Source organism: Barbatula barbatula (genome assembly GCF_947034865.1).
Source record: "Barbatula barbatula genome assembly, chromosome: 24".
NCBI lineage: Eukaryota > Metazoa > Chordata > Actinopteri > Cypriniformes > Nemacheilidae > Barbatula > Barbatula barbatula.
The window spans coordinates 14,840,017-14,858,796 of record NC_136787.1 but is presented as its reverse complement, the minus strand read 5'-3'; the positions used below and the strand labels follow the sequence as shown (position 1 = coordinate 14,858,796).

The 18,780-nt window shown below is 37.7% G+C and overlaps 2 protein-coding genes across 2 annotated transcripts; one reads left to right on the top strand and one right to left on the bottom strand.

Moving 5' to 3' along the window:
- The first annotated feature begins 8,786 nt into the window (after positions 1-8,786).
- On the top strand, positions 8,787-11,562 carry rfc3 (replication factor C (activator 1) 3). The gene is made up of 9 exons (XM_079448072.1): positions 8,787-9,072; positions 9,314-9,451; positions 9,551-9,618; positions 9,699-9,796; positions 9,981-10,162; positions 10,345-10,481; positions 10,619-10,717; positions 10,994-11,063; positions 11,188-11,562. Exons 1-9 carry the CDS (start codon positions 8,986-8,988, stop codon positions 11,377-11,379), a joined length of 1,071 nt encoding a protein of 356 aa, XP_079304198.1. The 5' UTR covers positions 8,787-8,985; the 3' UTR covers positions 11,380-11,562.
- Positions 11,563-11,894: 332 nt separating this feature from the next.
- On the bottom strand, positions 11,895-17,102 carry kl (klotho). Its single transcript, XM_079447986.1, has 5 exons — positions 16,307-17,102; positions 15,510-16,020; positions 15,139-15,407; positions 13,445-14,570; positions 11,895-13,115 (listed from the first exon to the last, which is right to left on the bottom strand). The coding sequence occupies exons 1-5, from the start codon at positions 17,021-17,023 to the stop codon at positions 12,775-12,777; spliced, it is 2,964 nt and encodes a 987-aa protein (XP_079304112.1). The 5' UTR covers positions 17,024-17,102; the 3' UTR covers positions 11,895-12,774.
- Between the last annotated feature and the right edge of the window lie 1,678 nt (positions 17,103-18,780).

Below are 18,780 nucleotides of genomic sequence, written 5' to 3'. Positions count from 1 at the left end.
CACAAAACCACAAACTTATGTATGTGAGCTTTAAAGAGAGAGAAACATGCATCTAAAACTAACTTTTCTCTTATTTCGGCTCATTATCTATTCTTTTAAGGTCTTCCTGTGGTCTGTGTGTGGATTCTGGGATGGTGTCTTTTGTGAACCTGTGTTCGTTGACCAGTGTGTGTGGTAAAATATCATTATTTTTGGACGCCTAAGCTGTGACACACTGGAAAGACCTGAGAAATCTTTCCCAGAAATCCAATTTGGTTGTCATGCATGAAAATAGATGCTTGTAAAGGGCGATTCAAGTATTTCTGTGTGTGTAGGAACAGGAACAGAAATAAATCGAAAAGGTTTTGTGAATGTGAACAGAATCAAAACAGAATTAGAAATAAGAATTGAAAACAGAACAAGAACAGGAAGAAATACTGGGAATAAAGGGGGTTTGCTTACCTGCTGAGCTGGAATTCATCATCACCCCAGCTAGAGAAAAAGAAAACAAAATGTTAAATGAGTCACTGACAATATGCAGAGAGTGACCACAGATAAACTTCACCTTTGACCCTTGCCCTCCACAGGGTTACCGAAAACCGCCTACAATAACAGCTTCAAAAAGTGAAGACATGAGAAACGTAGCATCAAAGTTCAAAAGGCCATCAGCAATACATTCATTTTATAAACGTACAGATAAAAAATGCTTTTTCATGTGGGAAACTGTGCTTTGAAGACTCGCCGAATGTCTTCAACCAGCATCAACATTCCAGGCTTTAATCTGGCCCTTAAAAGTGAACAAGTCTGTGGTAAAGCCTAAGAAAATGGTTCATGCATGATGTTAGTTTGATGACCTCAGAGCCAATGAGGTCGTGTCAGTTCAGAAATCCAGCAAATGCTGATCTCATGTTTTCCTATCGATTAAGAGCTTCAATTACACAAGAGCAAGTAGACAGTGATCTTACTCAGCAATCGATACACACTCTATGAAAAGTGGACGGAGTGCTGAACTCGCTCAATAACACCCAGTAGAGAACAGATAAAGTAAATTCTTCAGATCCAGGAAACATAACTGCAATACATATGAAGAAGACACCGGTGTAGAGTTTAAATAAAAAACTTGATTAAAATAAGCATTTGTGCCATAGTGTTGTATTGAAAACACCAATATTGTTGTGTCGCTTAGTAAATGTATTCATAATAAAGTCAAGGAATTAAATAAAATAACATCAGATTCTTGCATTAATAATAGGGTTAACCGCTAGCTCTAAAAATATTGACACTTTTAGAGGTGGATGTTTATTTTTGGGCTGGTACTGACCCTCATTTCTCGCTAATCTCAGGGGTGTCTATGAACAGATCTACTTGTGATAGAAGGAAGGCTATTCGACCAGCTAAAAAATAATAGGTTTTCTGATACGACCCACATATCCGACAGACATGTGATTTCACATTCTAAAAAAGAAAGGACCCAGAGGAAAAGCTGGCCCCAAATGTCAGACTAAAAATAACTAACAATACATAAACATTTACTTTCACATTTCACAAGTTGATATTGTACCATTCAAATAGAACAAAGGTTTTTTGCAAAAGTAGACAGGAACTGACAGGGGTTTATTTGAGCTCCACCAACTGAAAGAGGGAGAATGACAACTTGCCTCATTCTATTTCGAAATGTCTCAGAATTTGTAACGGGACACAAGTATGTGGTGCATTCTCAGATTTGCCACAGGGGGGCTGGGGGGTCATTTGCCTCTTCCACTGTCAGATTTTACTTTCAGGTCATGGAAGAACACCGGCTTGCCCTGCATTAGTTGGTAAAAAAAACCTTGACCTTTCACAATATATATTTTTGTGTGGTTTAATAAATGTGTGCGCAAGAGAGGCAACCACAGGCCAAAGCAGACATTAATTTAATCTGATCACATTTCATCCAATTTTTGCATGAATCAAAGTGTTAACCACTCTCTAGACCTTCAGCGAAAGATGAAACGTTTGCATATGTTTCCGCTCTCTCGCATCTGCACGCATATATAGGAAGTAGACTTTTAACACATTTTAGACTATTAACACATTTACTTTAATGACAGACATGTTAAGGTTCTATCACCCCCGTGAGTCCTGAAATCTGTTATCACAACCATAATGCAAGCCCAGTGGGAATGTACATACGTATTGAATGTACTTGTATAAGGTTTCTGATCTTAGAAAAGGACAGTGCAAGCTTAACGTGCAGATTTATATCCACCAGAATGATATAATTTTTCCAATGTTTCTGTAACCCAAGGGGAACAATGCAGCCATTTCAGTATTCTTGTCCAGGACCAGGAGCTTATCGTGACCTGGTCAAAACTTCTTATACCGGCTGTTTTTCGACCTGTGGTTTGTGGAGGACTGGTTATTGGTTTGCCTGCAGATACATGTGAGGGTGGATATGTACGGCTTACTTACCACTCGAAGACACATTTGAACAGCTGCATTTTATCAGTCGCAGCCGAGGAAAAATAAACTTGCTCAGAGAAACCTGGTATGATCCCATGACCTTAAACTCCAGCGTATATGTACAGAGATATGCAGACACACAGACAAACTGATGCAAGCACAAACACACACATATGTAAAATACAAACACTTGTGCTGGTAAATAAACATGAAAAAAATATTTTGCAGATTTCTACCAAGCTTGTTTCAGATTTTTACAATTAGGAATGCTATTTTATTTCTCAATTTAGGCCGCTGAAATTCCTTTGATGAAAATAACACAGAAACAAATGAGCTATCGATAGGACAGATGACTATAAATGTGAATAGGATAGCCTATCTCATCTGGGTCTAATTTCTGTGGTATTTTCCTGAGGGTAGATAACACTCAATAAAACATGCAATACAAGTACTTATATGTTTTATACAACGCTGCCAAAGTACTAGGACAGTAATGTATGACATTTGACTAAACTTTAGAAAGACATACAGTATCAGTCAAAGGTTTCAGATAACTTGGATCAATATTTCTCATTATGTCCAAAACGTTTTGATCTGAATGTTTATATATGTGTGTATATATATATATATATATGTACATATATTTATATACAGTATATTTGATGTGTTAACAATTCTTTCTAAAATATGAACAAAATATGCATACGTGTGTGTCGTAAAACTAATGTACGGTAGTATCTAACTGTTTTGCATCTGACTCAACACATGTTAGCTCTTTATTTGTGAGAGTACTGCTGACTTAGATTAAGAGTTAAAACTGCGGTCGTATTCAGAGACCTCTGCCTGACTCAAAATCCCTTTAGTTCCAGGCAATGGATGTCCCCTGCTGCAGCTGTACCACCAGCCCACATTTCCCACACAACCCCACAAAGATATTACTCAACAAGGCCTGTAAATGAGCCATAAACGGTTTGGATTCTCAATTGGTCGATTTGAAATCCTAATTCTTTCAGTGTACACTTTCTCATTCTACTCTATTGTTTGCCATAATAAAAGTTTTAGAGTAAATTTAAAAAAGATAAAGAAATCAATGTATTGAATCAAGAGGTTTAAGCTCTGTTTCACACACAATCTCAACATCTGAATTCTTCATTCATCCTGATTCCACCTGATCCAGAGTCAAGGATCAGAGAGAAAATGTTTACAGTGTACAGTTCCACTTGGCTTAAGGTCGTCATTAGAATTATGTTGACCGTTGGTGATTTTCTATACTGTAAAAACCTACTGTAACACACTGTGCGCAAAATGTATTTACCTCATATTAAGTTCACATGTTGTGTGTTAAGGACTGACACCAGGCAGATGAAAGTTGGTTATTTTGAGTAGTTGGATTTGTTTCTGCATTGCACTTTTAGTCAGCAAAAATATTAAATATACACTATGGTGCCCAATGTGGGCACTATACATGTCCTTTGTGAAAGTGAACGCCTAATTTCAGGGGGAAGTAGTTATTGTTTTATTGACGGTGCGCATGTTGTAAAATTTCTGTTGTTTTATTTTATAAGGGCATTCAATTTAGTTATGAGTTATATGTAACGTAAAAGACCGTGAGACCTTCAGACTGTAGAGAAAAATAGCTTCCCTGGTCACCGGCACATTTGTTTGCGTTTCGATCATGGTGGGGGACTCTATTGATTTCTACAGTTTTTATACTGAGCTAACCGTATTGTTTACCTCTTTAGTGTAAATCTAAAACTCTAACCATCATTTGAATCTTGCCACATTTTTAGGTCTCATGTAGACATTCCTTAGTATGTTTATTAAGACGTTTGGCTAATCCCCACAATATACAGAGACTGGGATGCAGTATAGGCACTTTCACATTTCGGCTTGACCCACTCACACATGCAGTGCAAATCTTATCTAACAGCACCCAATGAAAGTCAAACACAGAGACTAACATGAGAAAGAGTCATTCAAGGACGTTCAAGATGTCAACATGATCAAATGTAACAGTGATGGGGGGGCTGATTTTTCTCTCTGGAGGTCTCAAGGTCTTTTAAATCATTACACATTACAAACCAAGGTGACTGCCCAAAACAACATTGTACAACATACTCCCTTCAATAAACAAATAATCTGTCAAATACACTGTACATTCTACACCGCAGTGTACATTGATACAGTGTATTAAATAAATGTTTAATTACACTTTCAATGAAGAACTGTAACAGATAACCCATTACACAGGTGACCCACATGTGAATGTGTTTTTCTGTCACCAGAAGCACTGGAACATTAAATGAATGCGTTTGAGCCATGGCCAGTTTGCTTGCTCTGTAAATACACCTCATTCCATTAGTGTCTCAACAGAAGCCACTTTAATTTGATTAATTTAGACCCTTAAGTCTGAAGCTGCTGGAGCTGTTTGTGTGCAAGCATACAAGACCTTGGAAAACCTAAAGAACCAACACACCAACCAAAGTGTTTAAGCTTTAAAGTGGGTGCAAAACCTAAAAATAATTTCAACAGAATAATAAAGTATAAAGTCGGCACACCAAACCTTATCAAGAGTCTTTTAAATAATTATTATATATTATTCAAAGCTCCAAATAACAAATGATTTAATATTGTTAAATATATTTTATAAATTATTTTATTATTCAAAGCTCCAACAATACAACAATGTATTATTTTATGTATTATTATCTTAAATTATAATATTATTTAAAGCTCAAAAATATAACTTATTTAAAATTATTCATTATTATTATAAATTGTATTATAAATCGTGTTATTATTCATGACTATTATTTTACATTATTGACACTTCAAAAATATTTGTATCCAATATTGTTTTTTATTTTATTATATCTTTTATTCAATAGTACATGTGGCAGTCTAAAAGTAAACGTTATATTTATCAATATAGTTTTTAAAAGTAAGCAATAAAAACATATTAAAAAATTATATAATTTTCAAATGTATTACTGAATTATAATGTAACTTGTTTAAAGAGTGTTTAAACACTTCTACTGAAAAACAAGACCAAATACTAAGAAATTATTTAAAATGATTTAAAACCAAGAGCTACCCTCATCAAGAGGACTTTTTTAATCTCACGACAGACTTAAGATAATTAACACAAGCATATAAAGCAACTCTTTGTCCAGCATTGGTGTGTGTTGGGTCGAGTTGGGAAGGGACGGTGTTAAAAACATGTTCTCCTCTCTATGCGGCCCTTAAGTCCCGTTTGTCCTTCCTCTCAAAACCCCTCATCCATCACACAATGCTTGTCTTTCTCCAAAATTCCCACTTGACTCTAAAGGAATGTCCGGCTTGGATCGGACCCAGCCTGCAGATCCTAATGGCACTCTTGGGTCGCGAGGGCACCGTTGCAGTTACCCCGACACACTTGTACACATCATTATAGGCCCCTCCCCACAATCATCCCAATAAAGTATGTTTAAAATGGAAAAAACAGCAACAACAATTATTGTTACAAATCATTATATGACAGGAAAATAAAAAATAAAACTGTGCTGTAACAATAACTTAATAATCTTCATTCTTGAGTTTTTAGCATCTTAATGCACAGATAAATGTGTGAACGTACCATTGGCCACTCCAGGCAGTCATTTTAGAGTTTTCAGCTGGGGGCCAGATGGCACATTCTGCCAACCAATTACAAAAAGAGAGGATTTTACCATGGAAAAGTAACCACAGGTTTTCTCCCAAACAATTATCTTTAATTAATGCGGTAATCCATTAATTGGGTGGTGCTGTCTACACACACGCAATGCATTCCATTAATTCTATTCTGAGTGCTGATTGGCTGGTACAGTATGCTGAGCTAGTGTCCATAATTATGTTTATACGTTGCTTATCTCACTAGGGGTTTCAACCTATAGAAACCAAATGTGGTAAACAAGATCACACCATTATTCCAATGGATACCATGGTACTAAAATGCCACTAACAAAAAAATAGTCAATCATAATGTTACTCTGATTATAAGCGCTCCAAAAGTTGTATTTAATGAAGGTCATTTTAAAATCAGTTTATACTCCGTGACATTCTATAATGAAAACCTATCCAGCCAATGAACTGTAGGCAGATTGTCCTCTATGAGTCAGTGGACTCTGAAAAAGCATCAACATTTAATGAACGCTGAAAGGACTGTGTGTACATCTGTGCTGCAGTGTGTGTCTATGTGAATGTGCCTATCTGTCTGTGACTTTGCAATTCATAGCTGAACACATTCCATCACTTGAAAATTTCTGTGCACTACCCCAGCCTCAAATGAGTAAAAATAGCCCCTCTCTCTCTCTCTCTCTCACTCTCTCTCTCTCTCTCTCTCTCTCTCTCTCTCTCTCTCTCTCTCTCACACACACACACACACACAGACTGGAGTTGTGTTTGGGAATCTGGAGATCTGGGGTTGTAAACGAACAGGAAGTGGCTTTTTTGCCATGCAGTAATGAGGGTTCTTTTTTCTAATTGTTGCCATTACTGTGGATAGGGAATTTTAAAGTCCCCCAACAGAGGCCCTTATGTTACCGGCTGGCAGAGAATGCCAGTAAGCAGTAGCACCCTGACATGTACTGTAGCATCTATTTATCTATGGAAAGTTTTAGAAACAAAGTTTCTACTGATGACCACTGGGGAGGGGTTTCAAAAGTTGGTTTGCTCTGTTGCCTTCTGTCTTTCTGCTGCATCAAAGCTCTTTCTGTCTTCGCAATAATTATATTCAGGGGTTGTCATGGTTAATGTCTGCAAATAAATTATTGATTGATCTGAGGAGGGGATCATAAAATACAAATATGTTTAAAATGTGAATGTCCGCTCTGAGATACATGACACATTTGTCATATGTAACAATAATGCAAAGCACTTGCAATATTATGAAGTAACTAATACTATATTACACAAAACATTTTGTAAGTCCTCAAAATATAGTGCATTCTACAGCCTGCCAATGAAAATGAGCAGTCACCAGAGGCTTTTGATGTAGGAACGAGACGACTCACATTACATCCTGATAGAGAAACACAGTGGCCTGACTATAATTCAAATGACCGTTAGATGAAACCACATTTAACAACTTGGCATCTTTAAGAGCAGACAGTGCAGTTTATGCCGCCAATGTTGTAAACAATAACGGGACACACTGTGAGCTATTTTTATACATCACAACGATGATTTTAAGAAGCATACCATGTTGTCATAGCAAGCAGGTCTTCTCAAATCCTGTGTTCTACAATAATGCTGTAAATGCTGTTAATTCTTTCTGATTCCAAACTGATGCTTATCAAAATGCGATCGATTTTTTAAGTACCTCAAGTATGTTTGGATTTATTTATATATTATGCCTTGAAATATTTTTATTAGTAATACTTACTAAGTGTTCTAATTGTTCATACTTGAGGAATGGCTTAAGTCTTAGAGTCGTCTGGACCATTGTCTCATTGTCACAGACACAGCAACACTGTGTACCAAAAACTCCGACACAAAAACATGTCATTATTGACTAAAAAACACTTGTTGTATGCAATGCAGCTGTGTTATTTACATTGTGCACTACTTACAACAATATGCGGAAGCATCAATCTATATCTGCCACTGCCATCTAGTGGTACAATTTAAACACATTCACCAAAAACAATTTGTTAAATTAAGATCACCAGTAAAGTTATAAAAACTAAATAAGTTATAAACATAAACTTACATCTGACTTACACAAAACCGTTGTGTCTTGAGTAATGCAACTGGCAGAGGCTTGAAGCTCTTTGGCTTTATCTCTGTATCTTTGTTTGATGACGTCATGATTGAGGCGTCTCATTAAAGTAGTTGTGGAAATATTATATAATTTTTTGGTGTATTTAGAATGTGTCCATAGGAAAGAGGAGAAATACTTGCTGTTGTTTTCTGTATTTATTTATTGAAATTTTTTACTTTATTATTATTAAAAATATATATCTTTTTTTTCTCTTCCTCTTTGTGTGGTCTATTGTGTGATCTGTATAATATTGCTACTTTCAAATATTTATTTTAATAAAAAAAAATAGTTGGGGAAATATAACATGTTTTGAGTCGCGATCTACGGGCTAAATCTGTAGGCCACATTGGTCGCTGGCTTAACAATGCGAGTTCATAAGATTTTTTACATGTCAAGCTAATTTTATGATTGTTTTTATTTCTTGTATTTTTAAATTGTTTATTGTTTTAATTAATTAATTTTAATGAGCTAAATCAATATAAATAGCACAATCCCGAATTAAATAAAAACATATAAATAAATACATTCAAATGTAATATAACGTGTCATCTGTATTCTATATCTATGTTGCATGCATTCATTTTGTACATTCAAATTGCGCGAGATAACAAGGTAGCAGTGAATTTTACAAAACGCTAAAACAGCGAATGTCCCTCTAGGCTTCCTGTAGTTCTGACTGACAGCGCGGCGCGGGCTAATGTTTCGCGGGAGCGGAGCAGGCGATACACAATAACATAATAACATTGAGTTATTAAGTGTAATATTATCACCATACTGAGTGCAAAATGAGTTTATGGGTCGACAAATACAGACCGACGTCTTTGGCAAAACTCGATTATCACAAGGAGCAAGCCAGTCAGATCAAAAATCTGGTAAGACTGCATACAAGATGGAAAAGAAAATACAGAGTTTCAGACCAAAGTCAATGAAATAACTAGAATTTAAATAACTACAAATTCAGTTGCAGTGTTGAGTATCTATAAACATCCGTTAATTCATGATTTATTATAGCATATATGTATGGAGTAATCGACTAAAGTAACGTTATAGTTTATAAACTGATTATTGTGCCCGTTAGTAGCCTATAGCGCTTTCGTTTATTTCATTTTGCAGGTCCAATGTGGTGATTTTCCACATTTGTTGGTTTACGGGCCATCTGGAGCTGGAAAAAAAACCCGGATCATGTGTTTGCTTAGAGAGTTGTACGGTCCAGGGGTTGAGAAACTCCGAATCGAGCACCATACAATCACTGTAAGTGCTATGTGTCAAAAATAATCAAATAAAACACGTGGTACTAATACAATTACTGATCAGAGCTTTGTTCTGTTTTCCTTTCTCTTTCTGTTGTAGACACCCTCTAAAAAGAAACTTGAAATCAACACCATTGCCAGCAACTACCATTTAGAAGTGAATCCAAGGTATTGAAAATTTCTATTTTATTGTAGGGATATGGTCTTGTCACTGATGTTTAGATCCTCACATCTGTTTTTCCCTCAAGTGATGCCGGGAACAGTGACCGTGTTGTCATTCAGGAGCTGATAAAAACTGTCGCTCAGTCTCAGCAGATACAGTCCAGTGCTCAGAAGGAGTTCAAAGGTTTGGCTGTGTTCTTTCATGGGCTACATAATAAGTTAGATCATTAATTTGAATCTGTTAGAAATGATGAACCGTGTCGAAATATGATGATCTTTCATGATGTTAATCATCGGCACTGTCAGTATTGTACAGAATAGGCTTCGGTAATGCAAGAACATGATGTTAGTTTCTGGTATAATCACAGTGGTGCTACTGACTGAGGTGGATCGACTCACTAAAGATGCGCAGCATGCCCTCCGTCGTACGATGGAAAAATATATGTTCACGTGCCGGCTGATCCTGTGCTGTAACTCCACCTCAAAAGTGATCGGCCCTATCAGGAGCAGGTGTCTGGCCGTGAGAGTCCCTCTGCCAAGTGTGGAAGAGGTGAGCTTACTAAAAAATGAACCTTTCTTTATGGGTGACCTTTATTTAAAGGACACATCTAGAATAACTATGCAATTCTTGGTAATCATTAAAAGTCATGATATTAGAAAGGTGTTTGGTTAATGCAAAAATTTTAGTTGAGTTCCTAACATCGGAAAATTATCTGACTTTTCTCCCTTCAGGTATGCAGTGTATTGTCGAATGTGTGCAAGAAGGAGGGACTGCTGCTTCCTCCTGAGCTGGCCAAACAGATCGCTGAGAAGTCAGGACGCAATCTACGCAAAGCCATGCTGATGTGCGAGGCCTGCAGAGTTCAACAGTAAGACGCTTTGCATCTGTTTTTTTGGTCCAGTAACGCTGAACTGGCTTTTGATTGTATAAAGATGGGAATAATTCATACAATTAAGATAAATTATAAAATAAGAGTAACTGCCATCTGTACCTTTTGTCCTGCAGATATCCGTTCTCACCAGACCAGGACATCCCTGTGACAGACTGGGAAGTGTATCTCAGAGAAACAGCTAATGCTATAGTCAGCCAGCAAAGTCCTCAGAGGTCAGAACAAACACATCTAAAGCAAAAAATTATAATAATAACAGCTGTGTTTACAAGATGGGCCCAAAGGTTCTTGTGTTCTTCCTCATTAGATATAAAACCTTTGAACTGGGGTTACATCAGCACTTTGTTTCATTAACATAGTTCGCTTTAAAGTCATGTTATTACCTAATGTTGTTCAATAATTCACTTGTTTTTAATGACCTGTTATGTTTCGATTATTCAAAACGTTTGTATTTAGCTGACATACTGTATATGTCTGTGATGTTTTTGCAGGCTTCTGGAGGTTCGGGCTCGATTGTACGAACTTCTCACTCACTGCATCCCGCCAGAAATTATCATGAGGGTAAAGTTGCATACTTCAGTGTATAGAAAACACTGTGAAGTAACCCATTGTTAGATATGGATTTATACCAGACCCATGATCACTGAATACTGCAAGAAGTAATTTTCCACCTGTGGTTTTCCAGGGGCTGGTGACAGAGCTGCTTAGCAACTGTGATGGACACCTGAAGGCCGAGGTGGCTCAGATGGCTGCATACTATGAACACAGACTGCAGCTGGGCAACAAAGCAATCTACCATCTGGAGGCCTTTGTGGCTAAGTTCATGGCCATCTACAAGAAGTTTATGGAGGATGGACTTGATAACTTCATGTTTTAAGCCGTTGTAGCCTAAAATAAATATAATTTTGAGTGACCTTTTTTCGTAATAAAAATAGTTTTCAAAAGCATTTCATCTGTCGCCTTATGTATTATAATAGATTAGGAGGTATAAAACCCATGGAGCTTGAAAAGTTACATTTATGCTGCAAGTTAAATTGAAAGTAAAAATTATGTCATCATTTACTCGCCCTCTTGTCATTTCAAACCTGTATGACTGACTTTCTTCAGCAGAACACAGAAGAGATTTTTAAGAATGTTGTAAACTGGCCCCCATTCACTTGCATTGGTTTTGTGTCCATACAATCGAAGTGAATGGGGGCCAGCGCTGTTCATTTTCCACTTTCTTCTAAATGACTCCTTTTGTATTCTTCGGAAGAAGGTAAGTCATACAGGTTTGAAATGACAAGAGAGTAAGTAAATGATGACAAAATGTTCATTTTTGGGTGAACAATCACTTTAATTTCTACAAACGCTAACAGACAATATAAGTCATTTGTCATTAAACCACAGATGCGCCTTATTCAAATATATACAGTTTACTGTATATACTGTTTATGCAAAATTACATTAAATGCATACAACGTGCATTTAATACAATCCTAAATATCATATTTTAAATACAATCAATCAGATAATGTGAGAATTCCATCTTACCAAGACTAACCATGGTAAGGTTCTCTAGGACTCTTAAAAATGTCAATGTTTTTTCTAACAATTCATAAGCCTAACATAAGCAATAAAAATCAAACATCTTAAATAAATATTGTCTTTTTACATTAAATAAATAACTTGGTCTTTCCTTAATATCCATTAAGAAGTGCTGTAATTCAAGAAATAAACATTAGGTGTCATTTTAAACAGGCTTTAGAAGTCCCAAATTAAACTTCAATATTAAAGGTACATTTCACCCAAAAATTCTGTAATAATTTACTCACTCACAGATTGTCCCAAACCTGTATACATTTCTTTGTTCTGCTAAACACAAAGGAAGATATGGAATAATGTCAGTAACCAAACAGATGTCACCCCCCCACTGACTGCCATAGTAGGAAAATAAATACTATGGGAGTCAATGGGGGAGGAGATCTGTTTGGTTACTGACATTATTCCATATATCTTCCTTTGTGCTTAGCCAAACTAAGAAATGTATAAAGGTTTGGAACAGTGAGTAAATGATGACAAAAATTGAAATATCCCTTTAATGTTCAATATAAAGCTTGTTTGCACTGCCCTCCAGACTAATGAGTAACCGAGGGATCTTAACAGAATGTACGTTTTCATACTTACAATAATGAAAGTCCTTTTTCATTACCATCATACATCAACTATAATAAAAACAAACGAACACAAATAAAAAGAATAACAGTCCACTGAAACAAAGTAAGGATTGCTTTCATAGTTTTGTGGTTATTTTGTGCCTCCTGACTGCATAGTAGACAATAAGGCACGTTGTAATCAGCATACAGGAGCCCACCAGAGATATAAAGCCGACAACAGGTTGCTTAGTAAGGATATAACACCCAGAGCAGTATACAGGAGGATGGGAACACTCTCTGTATGCTGTGCCATAAGCAGGGAATCCATTGTTGTGGATGATGTTTTTGTAATGGGCAAGTGATGATTTAAAAATGACTTCCTCTTGCACATGTCCGTACATTCCAAAGCCTGGGTCGTGTTGGTCGTTGAATGCATACGCAAAATAACCTTTCACATTGACACCGTCCAGTATGTACGCTGAAAAAACAAATCAGAGGTTAGAAAACAACTGCTTTGTAACTGTGACGTAACCGATTTGATAAAAGGTGAATAAAATCTTGCCAGTGTTCAAAATGCTAAACAAATATTTTTCCAAGGCTCAGATGAAGTGCGGCGTGTGGGTTTTTATGAGGTCAGCAAACTGTTTCCCTAGATTTGTGCTTAATGATTAAGCCACTGTGTGTGTTTATGTGTGTGCTGTCTGAGCTTCATGAACTGAGACGTCATGGTTTGGATATTTTGAACCTGAAAACCATGAAAGTGAATAAATGATGACAGAATTATTATTTTGGGGTGAACTATCTTACCTTTTAAAGCTTCGTTAATGTAGTTGTAAAGGTAGTAGACGCGCAAGCTGTCCTTAAATCTTGCAATGTCCTCTTGAACCCCATTGGCCATCACGTAAATTGGAACGCCTTTATATCTCGAGTGGACCCAATTCAGAGCCTTACGAAGACCCCAGGGGACCACGGGAGAGTTGCGTCTCGGCGACATGATCCAGGTAACGTCGGATATCAATTGTACCTGCAACTTGTCCTTAAAGGTGTATTTGTCCTCAACTCCATCATACACCATTGAGGTGGTGAAGTGGCTGATAGCGAAGAAATCATAGGTTCCTTTAACCAGCCGTCGATCTTCTTCGCTGAACGCTGGTAAGTGATAGTTAAAAAGATCGATGTTGTTTCTCTGTTGCAACCAGCTTTGCATCACTTCTGGGTAGTCACCGCTTCCAAAGATTGGCTCTGCAAACCATCCCACTCGAAAGTCCAAGACTCGGTTTGCAGGTTCCACATCCTCACGGTTGAAAGAAAAAGCAGGCTCGACCCAATCCATATGAAGCACTAAAGACACCTTGCCACCTTGAGATGGGCGGAATTCACTGTCGTAGACGCGCCAGGCTAACGCATGGGCACGTAACAGCTGGTGACCCACTGAGTATTCAATGTCCTCATCATTGGGTTCATTCAGTGTGATCCATAGCTTGACGTGAGCTCCGAGATGTCGGAAACACAGCCTGGCGTAGTCAACAAAGGCCTGGACTGTGTTTTCACTCTGCCAGCCCTCTCTGGCCTCCATGGGCACAGGCAAGCTGGACAACTTCCCAGTATGGTGCCAAAGGGTCACGACCGGGGTTACGTTAACCTTTCGTAGCTCACTCACAAAGCAACGGTAGTAGTTCAGCAGCGTTTTGTTAACCTCTGACACAAGGCCGGATGGGACAATGGACGACCAGTTTAGGGAAAAGTGAAAGTGAGACACTTGTATGTGTTGGATGCCAGACACCTGCTGACGGATGCTGGCGTAGTCGGCACAATGCTGTGCCCTGCGCGTAGCGGGCGCCTTCACACCTGGGAGTTGTTTTAGCTCTCCGTTACCAGAAATGTTCCAGATGTATACGCTGGGGTCTGCAAACTGGGTAGGTGCTGTATCAACCTGCAAAACAGATTTTTTTGTTAAACTGAGCTTCTGTCATCCAGATTGAATTCGTGTATATTTGTGTGAACAAATTCTTGGTTTGCATGTGCACACTTGGCAAATGAAGCTCATTCTGATTCTTTATTGAAGTCGGTTGAATACATACAGGTTTAGAAGATATGGAATATCTATGTTTGGTGATGTCTGAGCAGAGGTCAAAGTTTAAAGTTAACACACCATATGATCTACACAGAATCAGCGTTCTATTAAAATGAACTTTGAATCCTCCAATCCACAAATGTCTAATGGGACAAGGAACAATAAAATCAGTTTGATTTGCTGGGCCACAGTGTACAAAACAAGGCCATTTTCACAGTATTTAGATAAAATGGGGTCCAAGAGGTACAAAATGGCTACTTTTTGTGCATCAATCAATAACATGCCACCTATATCTTGTTTAATAAAATAATAGTATAATATAATAACCATAATTATTGATATAAAAAATAAATACAAAAAAATAACACACATATAAAAAAATACACATTTTTAAACAAACAAACTATACAAATAGCGCAACTGATACCTGTATGGAGTTGGCCGCCACACCCCAGGCAAAATCACAGGAAAAGACGCCCTGTGCCGGGCGATTCTCGGGCAGCGGGGGGAAGCCGTTCTTCTCGATGAGTTTGCTATAGAAAGTTGCAGATGTCTTTGGCTCTCTCTTTAGGTCTGGAGTGTTGAAATCTACATAGAACAGCCCTCGTCGTATTCCATATTCACGGTACCACTCGTATCCATCCAGCAGAGACCAGGCCGTGTAGCCAATCACATTTACATGGTCAAATCGGATGGCTGTGAAAGGAACAAGAGAGCCTATCTTAGTACTTTTTGTTAAATGTCACATTGTATTATTAAATTTTTATTTATGTCTTAAACATCAGTCTCTTTATCTACCTTTCAAAGTTTCCATAATAAAGCGTTTCAGATAGTACATATGCTTGGCATCCTTCGTTTTGGTGTTGCCACTTCCATACCAACCACTCTCAACCACAAAGACGGGTGGATTGTTATACTCAGCATGGATCCAGTACAGCAGCATCCTAAGGTCCAGGTCTTCTGTCTGACCGAAGCGCAGACTGTCATTGATAAGCTGAAAACTAAGAGCCGGACCATGAGAGAGAGCAAAGAAGTCAGCCGTTCCATTAATGTACATGCGTTCAGCCTCAGTAAAAGAGGGCAGCCGGTGGGTCAGATTGCGTTTCATGCAGGGCGGATAATCTCCATCCACAAACAACGGGCGGGCGAACCAGCCGAGCACGAAGTCCAGAGAGTACTGGCAGGCTTTGCGGTTCTCCTGCCTGGTTCTGCTTGGTTTGATCCAGTGGGATGCTAGAGCCATGGAGACTTTCCCCCCTTGGCTGGCACGATATCTCTGGTCATATAGGTGCCAAACTGCAGCGTGTGCCTGGAGAACAACAAAAGAAAACAGATGAATAGTCGAAGAAACAATATCAATTCTAATGGGTTCCATAAAAATATCATTATGACCCATCACGTGTTTATCATTGAAATCATTACAAATTTCCTTAATGTAGTGTACCATGATATTATATAAACATTTAATAAAAGTAATATTATATAGGCCATATATACTTTCATTCATAAAAACACGTATTTGCTCAATATAACGCAAATCCTACGTTTTTATACTATAAAATACATAACCACAAATAATCTGATCAGTATCTTACTTTTAACAGATTGTGACCAACTCTAAAAGGCAAATCCGAGTCACTTTTGATTCCAGGAGCCACAACCCCAGTTCCGTATCCATGCCAAGACACTACAAAAGGGTTGTCGATGGTAATCCAAAACTTCACATCCGATCCAAATGTTTTAAAACAAAAATCTGCATATTCCCTGAACACTTCCACTAAAATCGAATTGCTCCAACCTCCAAAGCGCGTCTGCAAATAGTCAGGCAGATCCCAATGATATAAAGTAACAACAGGTTGCACTTTAATTTCCTTTAATCCACGAATCAGATTTTTATAATACTCCACACCCCACCTGTTGTAACTTTCTTTGGTGCCGTTGGAGAAAATGCGCGACCAGGAGAGAGAAAAGCGATAGTGAGTGACTCCGAGTTGCTGGAGGGCTCGGAGGTCTGCCTGGATGTTGTGATAACTGTCACTGCCAACGTCTCCTCTGGATACGCGCGTCCCTCCGCGCGTAAAAGTGTCCCAGATAGATTTTCCCTTCCCGTCTTTCTCCCAGGCGCCCTCCACTGAATACGCAGCGGTGCCCACAGCCCACATAAATGTATCGGGGAAAATGTCATAAAGGAAGGCTTTGTCACCGGGATAGGGAAGCTTGCTGAATCTATCCCATGTGCTCAGTCCTGCGCCTGGATCAGCTGCTGTTTCGCTGAACAATACGAGTGTCCAAAATATCCATGTACCTTTCATAGTGTTGGAGAAATGGATTGTAGTACAATGGAAGGAAGAGTTGTTCTTACCTCACTGCAGTCGCGGGATACAGCGAGCCACATGTCCCATCTGGGTCCGTTTTTGTCCACTCAGGAAATCTATCAATTATTACCCAGACACTTGACGCGTAAATAGGTATCCAAGCGCTGTGCTATTTCAGCACACATAATACACTTATTGCTTTAGCAAGAAAAGTTATAAGGCAAGATAATATCTGGAAAAAGCATTCGTCTCCTTTAGTTATTAGATTTTTTTAAAGTTCAGCATGAATACACCATTACAGGAATGAGTTATCCAGTAATCCAAATGGTTATCCAATGACTTTCATATTAAACAGTTCAATGAAATTGTTTGTAGAACATAAACAAATAATTGACTTAATTTGGTCATATGATTCTGTATACGTTGCATTCTTTGTCATGCACATTGCCTGTTCTGTATTCAGTGTTTTTACCATCACAACAGTTGGATCTCAACGATTATTTGACAAAACCGACATTTGCATTCACTAAATCATATGCACATCGTTCCCCTGTACAGTGCCAAACAAGAAGCAAATCCAATATGTTAAATGGCAATAAATTGTTCCCTTGACATTTTTATTTGATTTAAGACAGGCTTTGGTCCTAATGAAGGCACAGAGATCCATATAATCTGTATAATTTGTCCATCTGACTCCAAAGCAAACTATTAATGTTGCAGACACCTTGGTCACCAATGTACATAATTGAATGAATTTAAGAATTTATGACTGCTAAGTCAAAATGAAGGATTATCCACATATGGGGATGCAGGGCAGCGTAAACACAAAGCAGTGCTCCTGACGTACTTTGTGTCATCTATGGTAAAAGGAAATTACAGTTGAGTCTTGTGTTTGCCCTTAAGCCTCAATCATCTGTTAAAGGTCAGGTGTGAATTTATACCGGCTATTGATGCATAATGGGTTTTCCATATTACAACGGCCAGTATCCCCTGTGAAACTTAGTATTGTGTTTCAATGACAGAAAAAAGTGTAAAGGTTTTACACACATGATACACAGTGCTGCTTTATCTGGAAAGATGACTAAATAAAAATGTTAAAAAAATAAATAAAAGAGAAGATTTCCTTGCATTTTAAATTTCAAATGAAGTAATTCCAAAGGACCAAGGACAATGCGAAACAGAGAATGCACAGCGAGATTAAAGGGGTTGAACTGTATAGTAAAACTACAATGTCAAACTTTCAGTGCACTAAGTTTATTACCTTTCTCTCTATTTGCCTTTTATAAACTGAAATATTAGAAGGAAACCCACATTTTATTAGCCTACACTAAAAAGCTTAGCTGTCAAATACATATGTTCGAAAAAAAAGAAAGCTAAAATATTACACGAAAGACTCAAATAACTTTAAACAAACTACTCAACTTTAGAATATTCAATAAAAGTTCACTTTATTTGATAGTTTTTCATGCAAGTCTAAATGTTTTCTTAAACAAGTTAGATGGTGACAAATTTGTTAAGTCGCTACAAATTTTAGTAATAACAAAACGGCCATATGTAACACATTAACAAAACAAAACTTTTTAAACAGAATTTCACCTTTAGTTTGAACTAACCACTACAAATACTGTACTGTACAATTAAAAATCAATGCAAAATGTAAAAATACCAATATCAACACAGGAGGCCTTTAGCGTGCACTTCGGGTCAATTTTTATATCAATCTATATGATGTAAATGGGTGATGGACTTCGAAG

Bases quoted from the DNA above. Each gene is read 5' to 3' on its own strand.
- rfc3 (XM_079448072.1), top strand. From the start codon at position 8,986: ATGAGTTTATGGGTCGACAAATACAGACCGACGTCTTTGGCAAAACTC. The intron at 10,718-10,993 runs GTCAGAACAAAC...ATGTTTTTGCAG, and splicing joins AGCCAGCAAAGTCCTCAGAG to GCTTCTGGAGGTTCGGGCTC. The intron at 11,064-11,187 runs GTAAAGTTGCAT...GTGGTTTTCCAG, and splicing joins CGCCAGAAATTATCATGAGG to GGGCTGGTGACAGAGCTGCT.
- kl (XM_079447986.1), bottom strand. From the start codon at position 17,023: ATGAAAGGTACATGGATATTTTGGACACTCGTATTGTTCAGCGAAACA. The intron at 16,021-16,306 runs GTAAGATACTGA...GTTGTTCTCCAG, and splicing joins TTGGTCACAATCTGTTAAAA to GCACACGCTGCAGTTTGGCA. The intron at 14,571-15,138 runs GTATCAGTTGCG...TCTGTTTTGCAG, and splicing joins TGGCGGCCAACTCCATACAG to GTTGATACAGCACCTACCCA.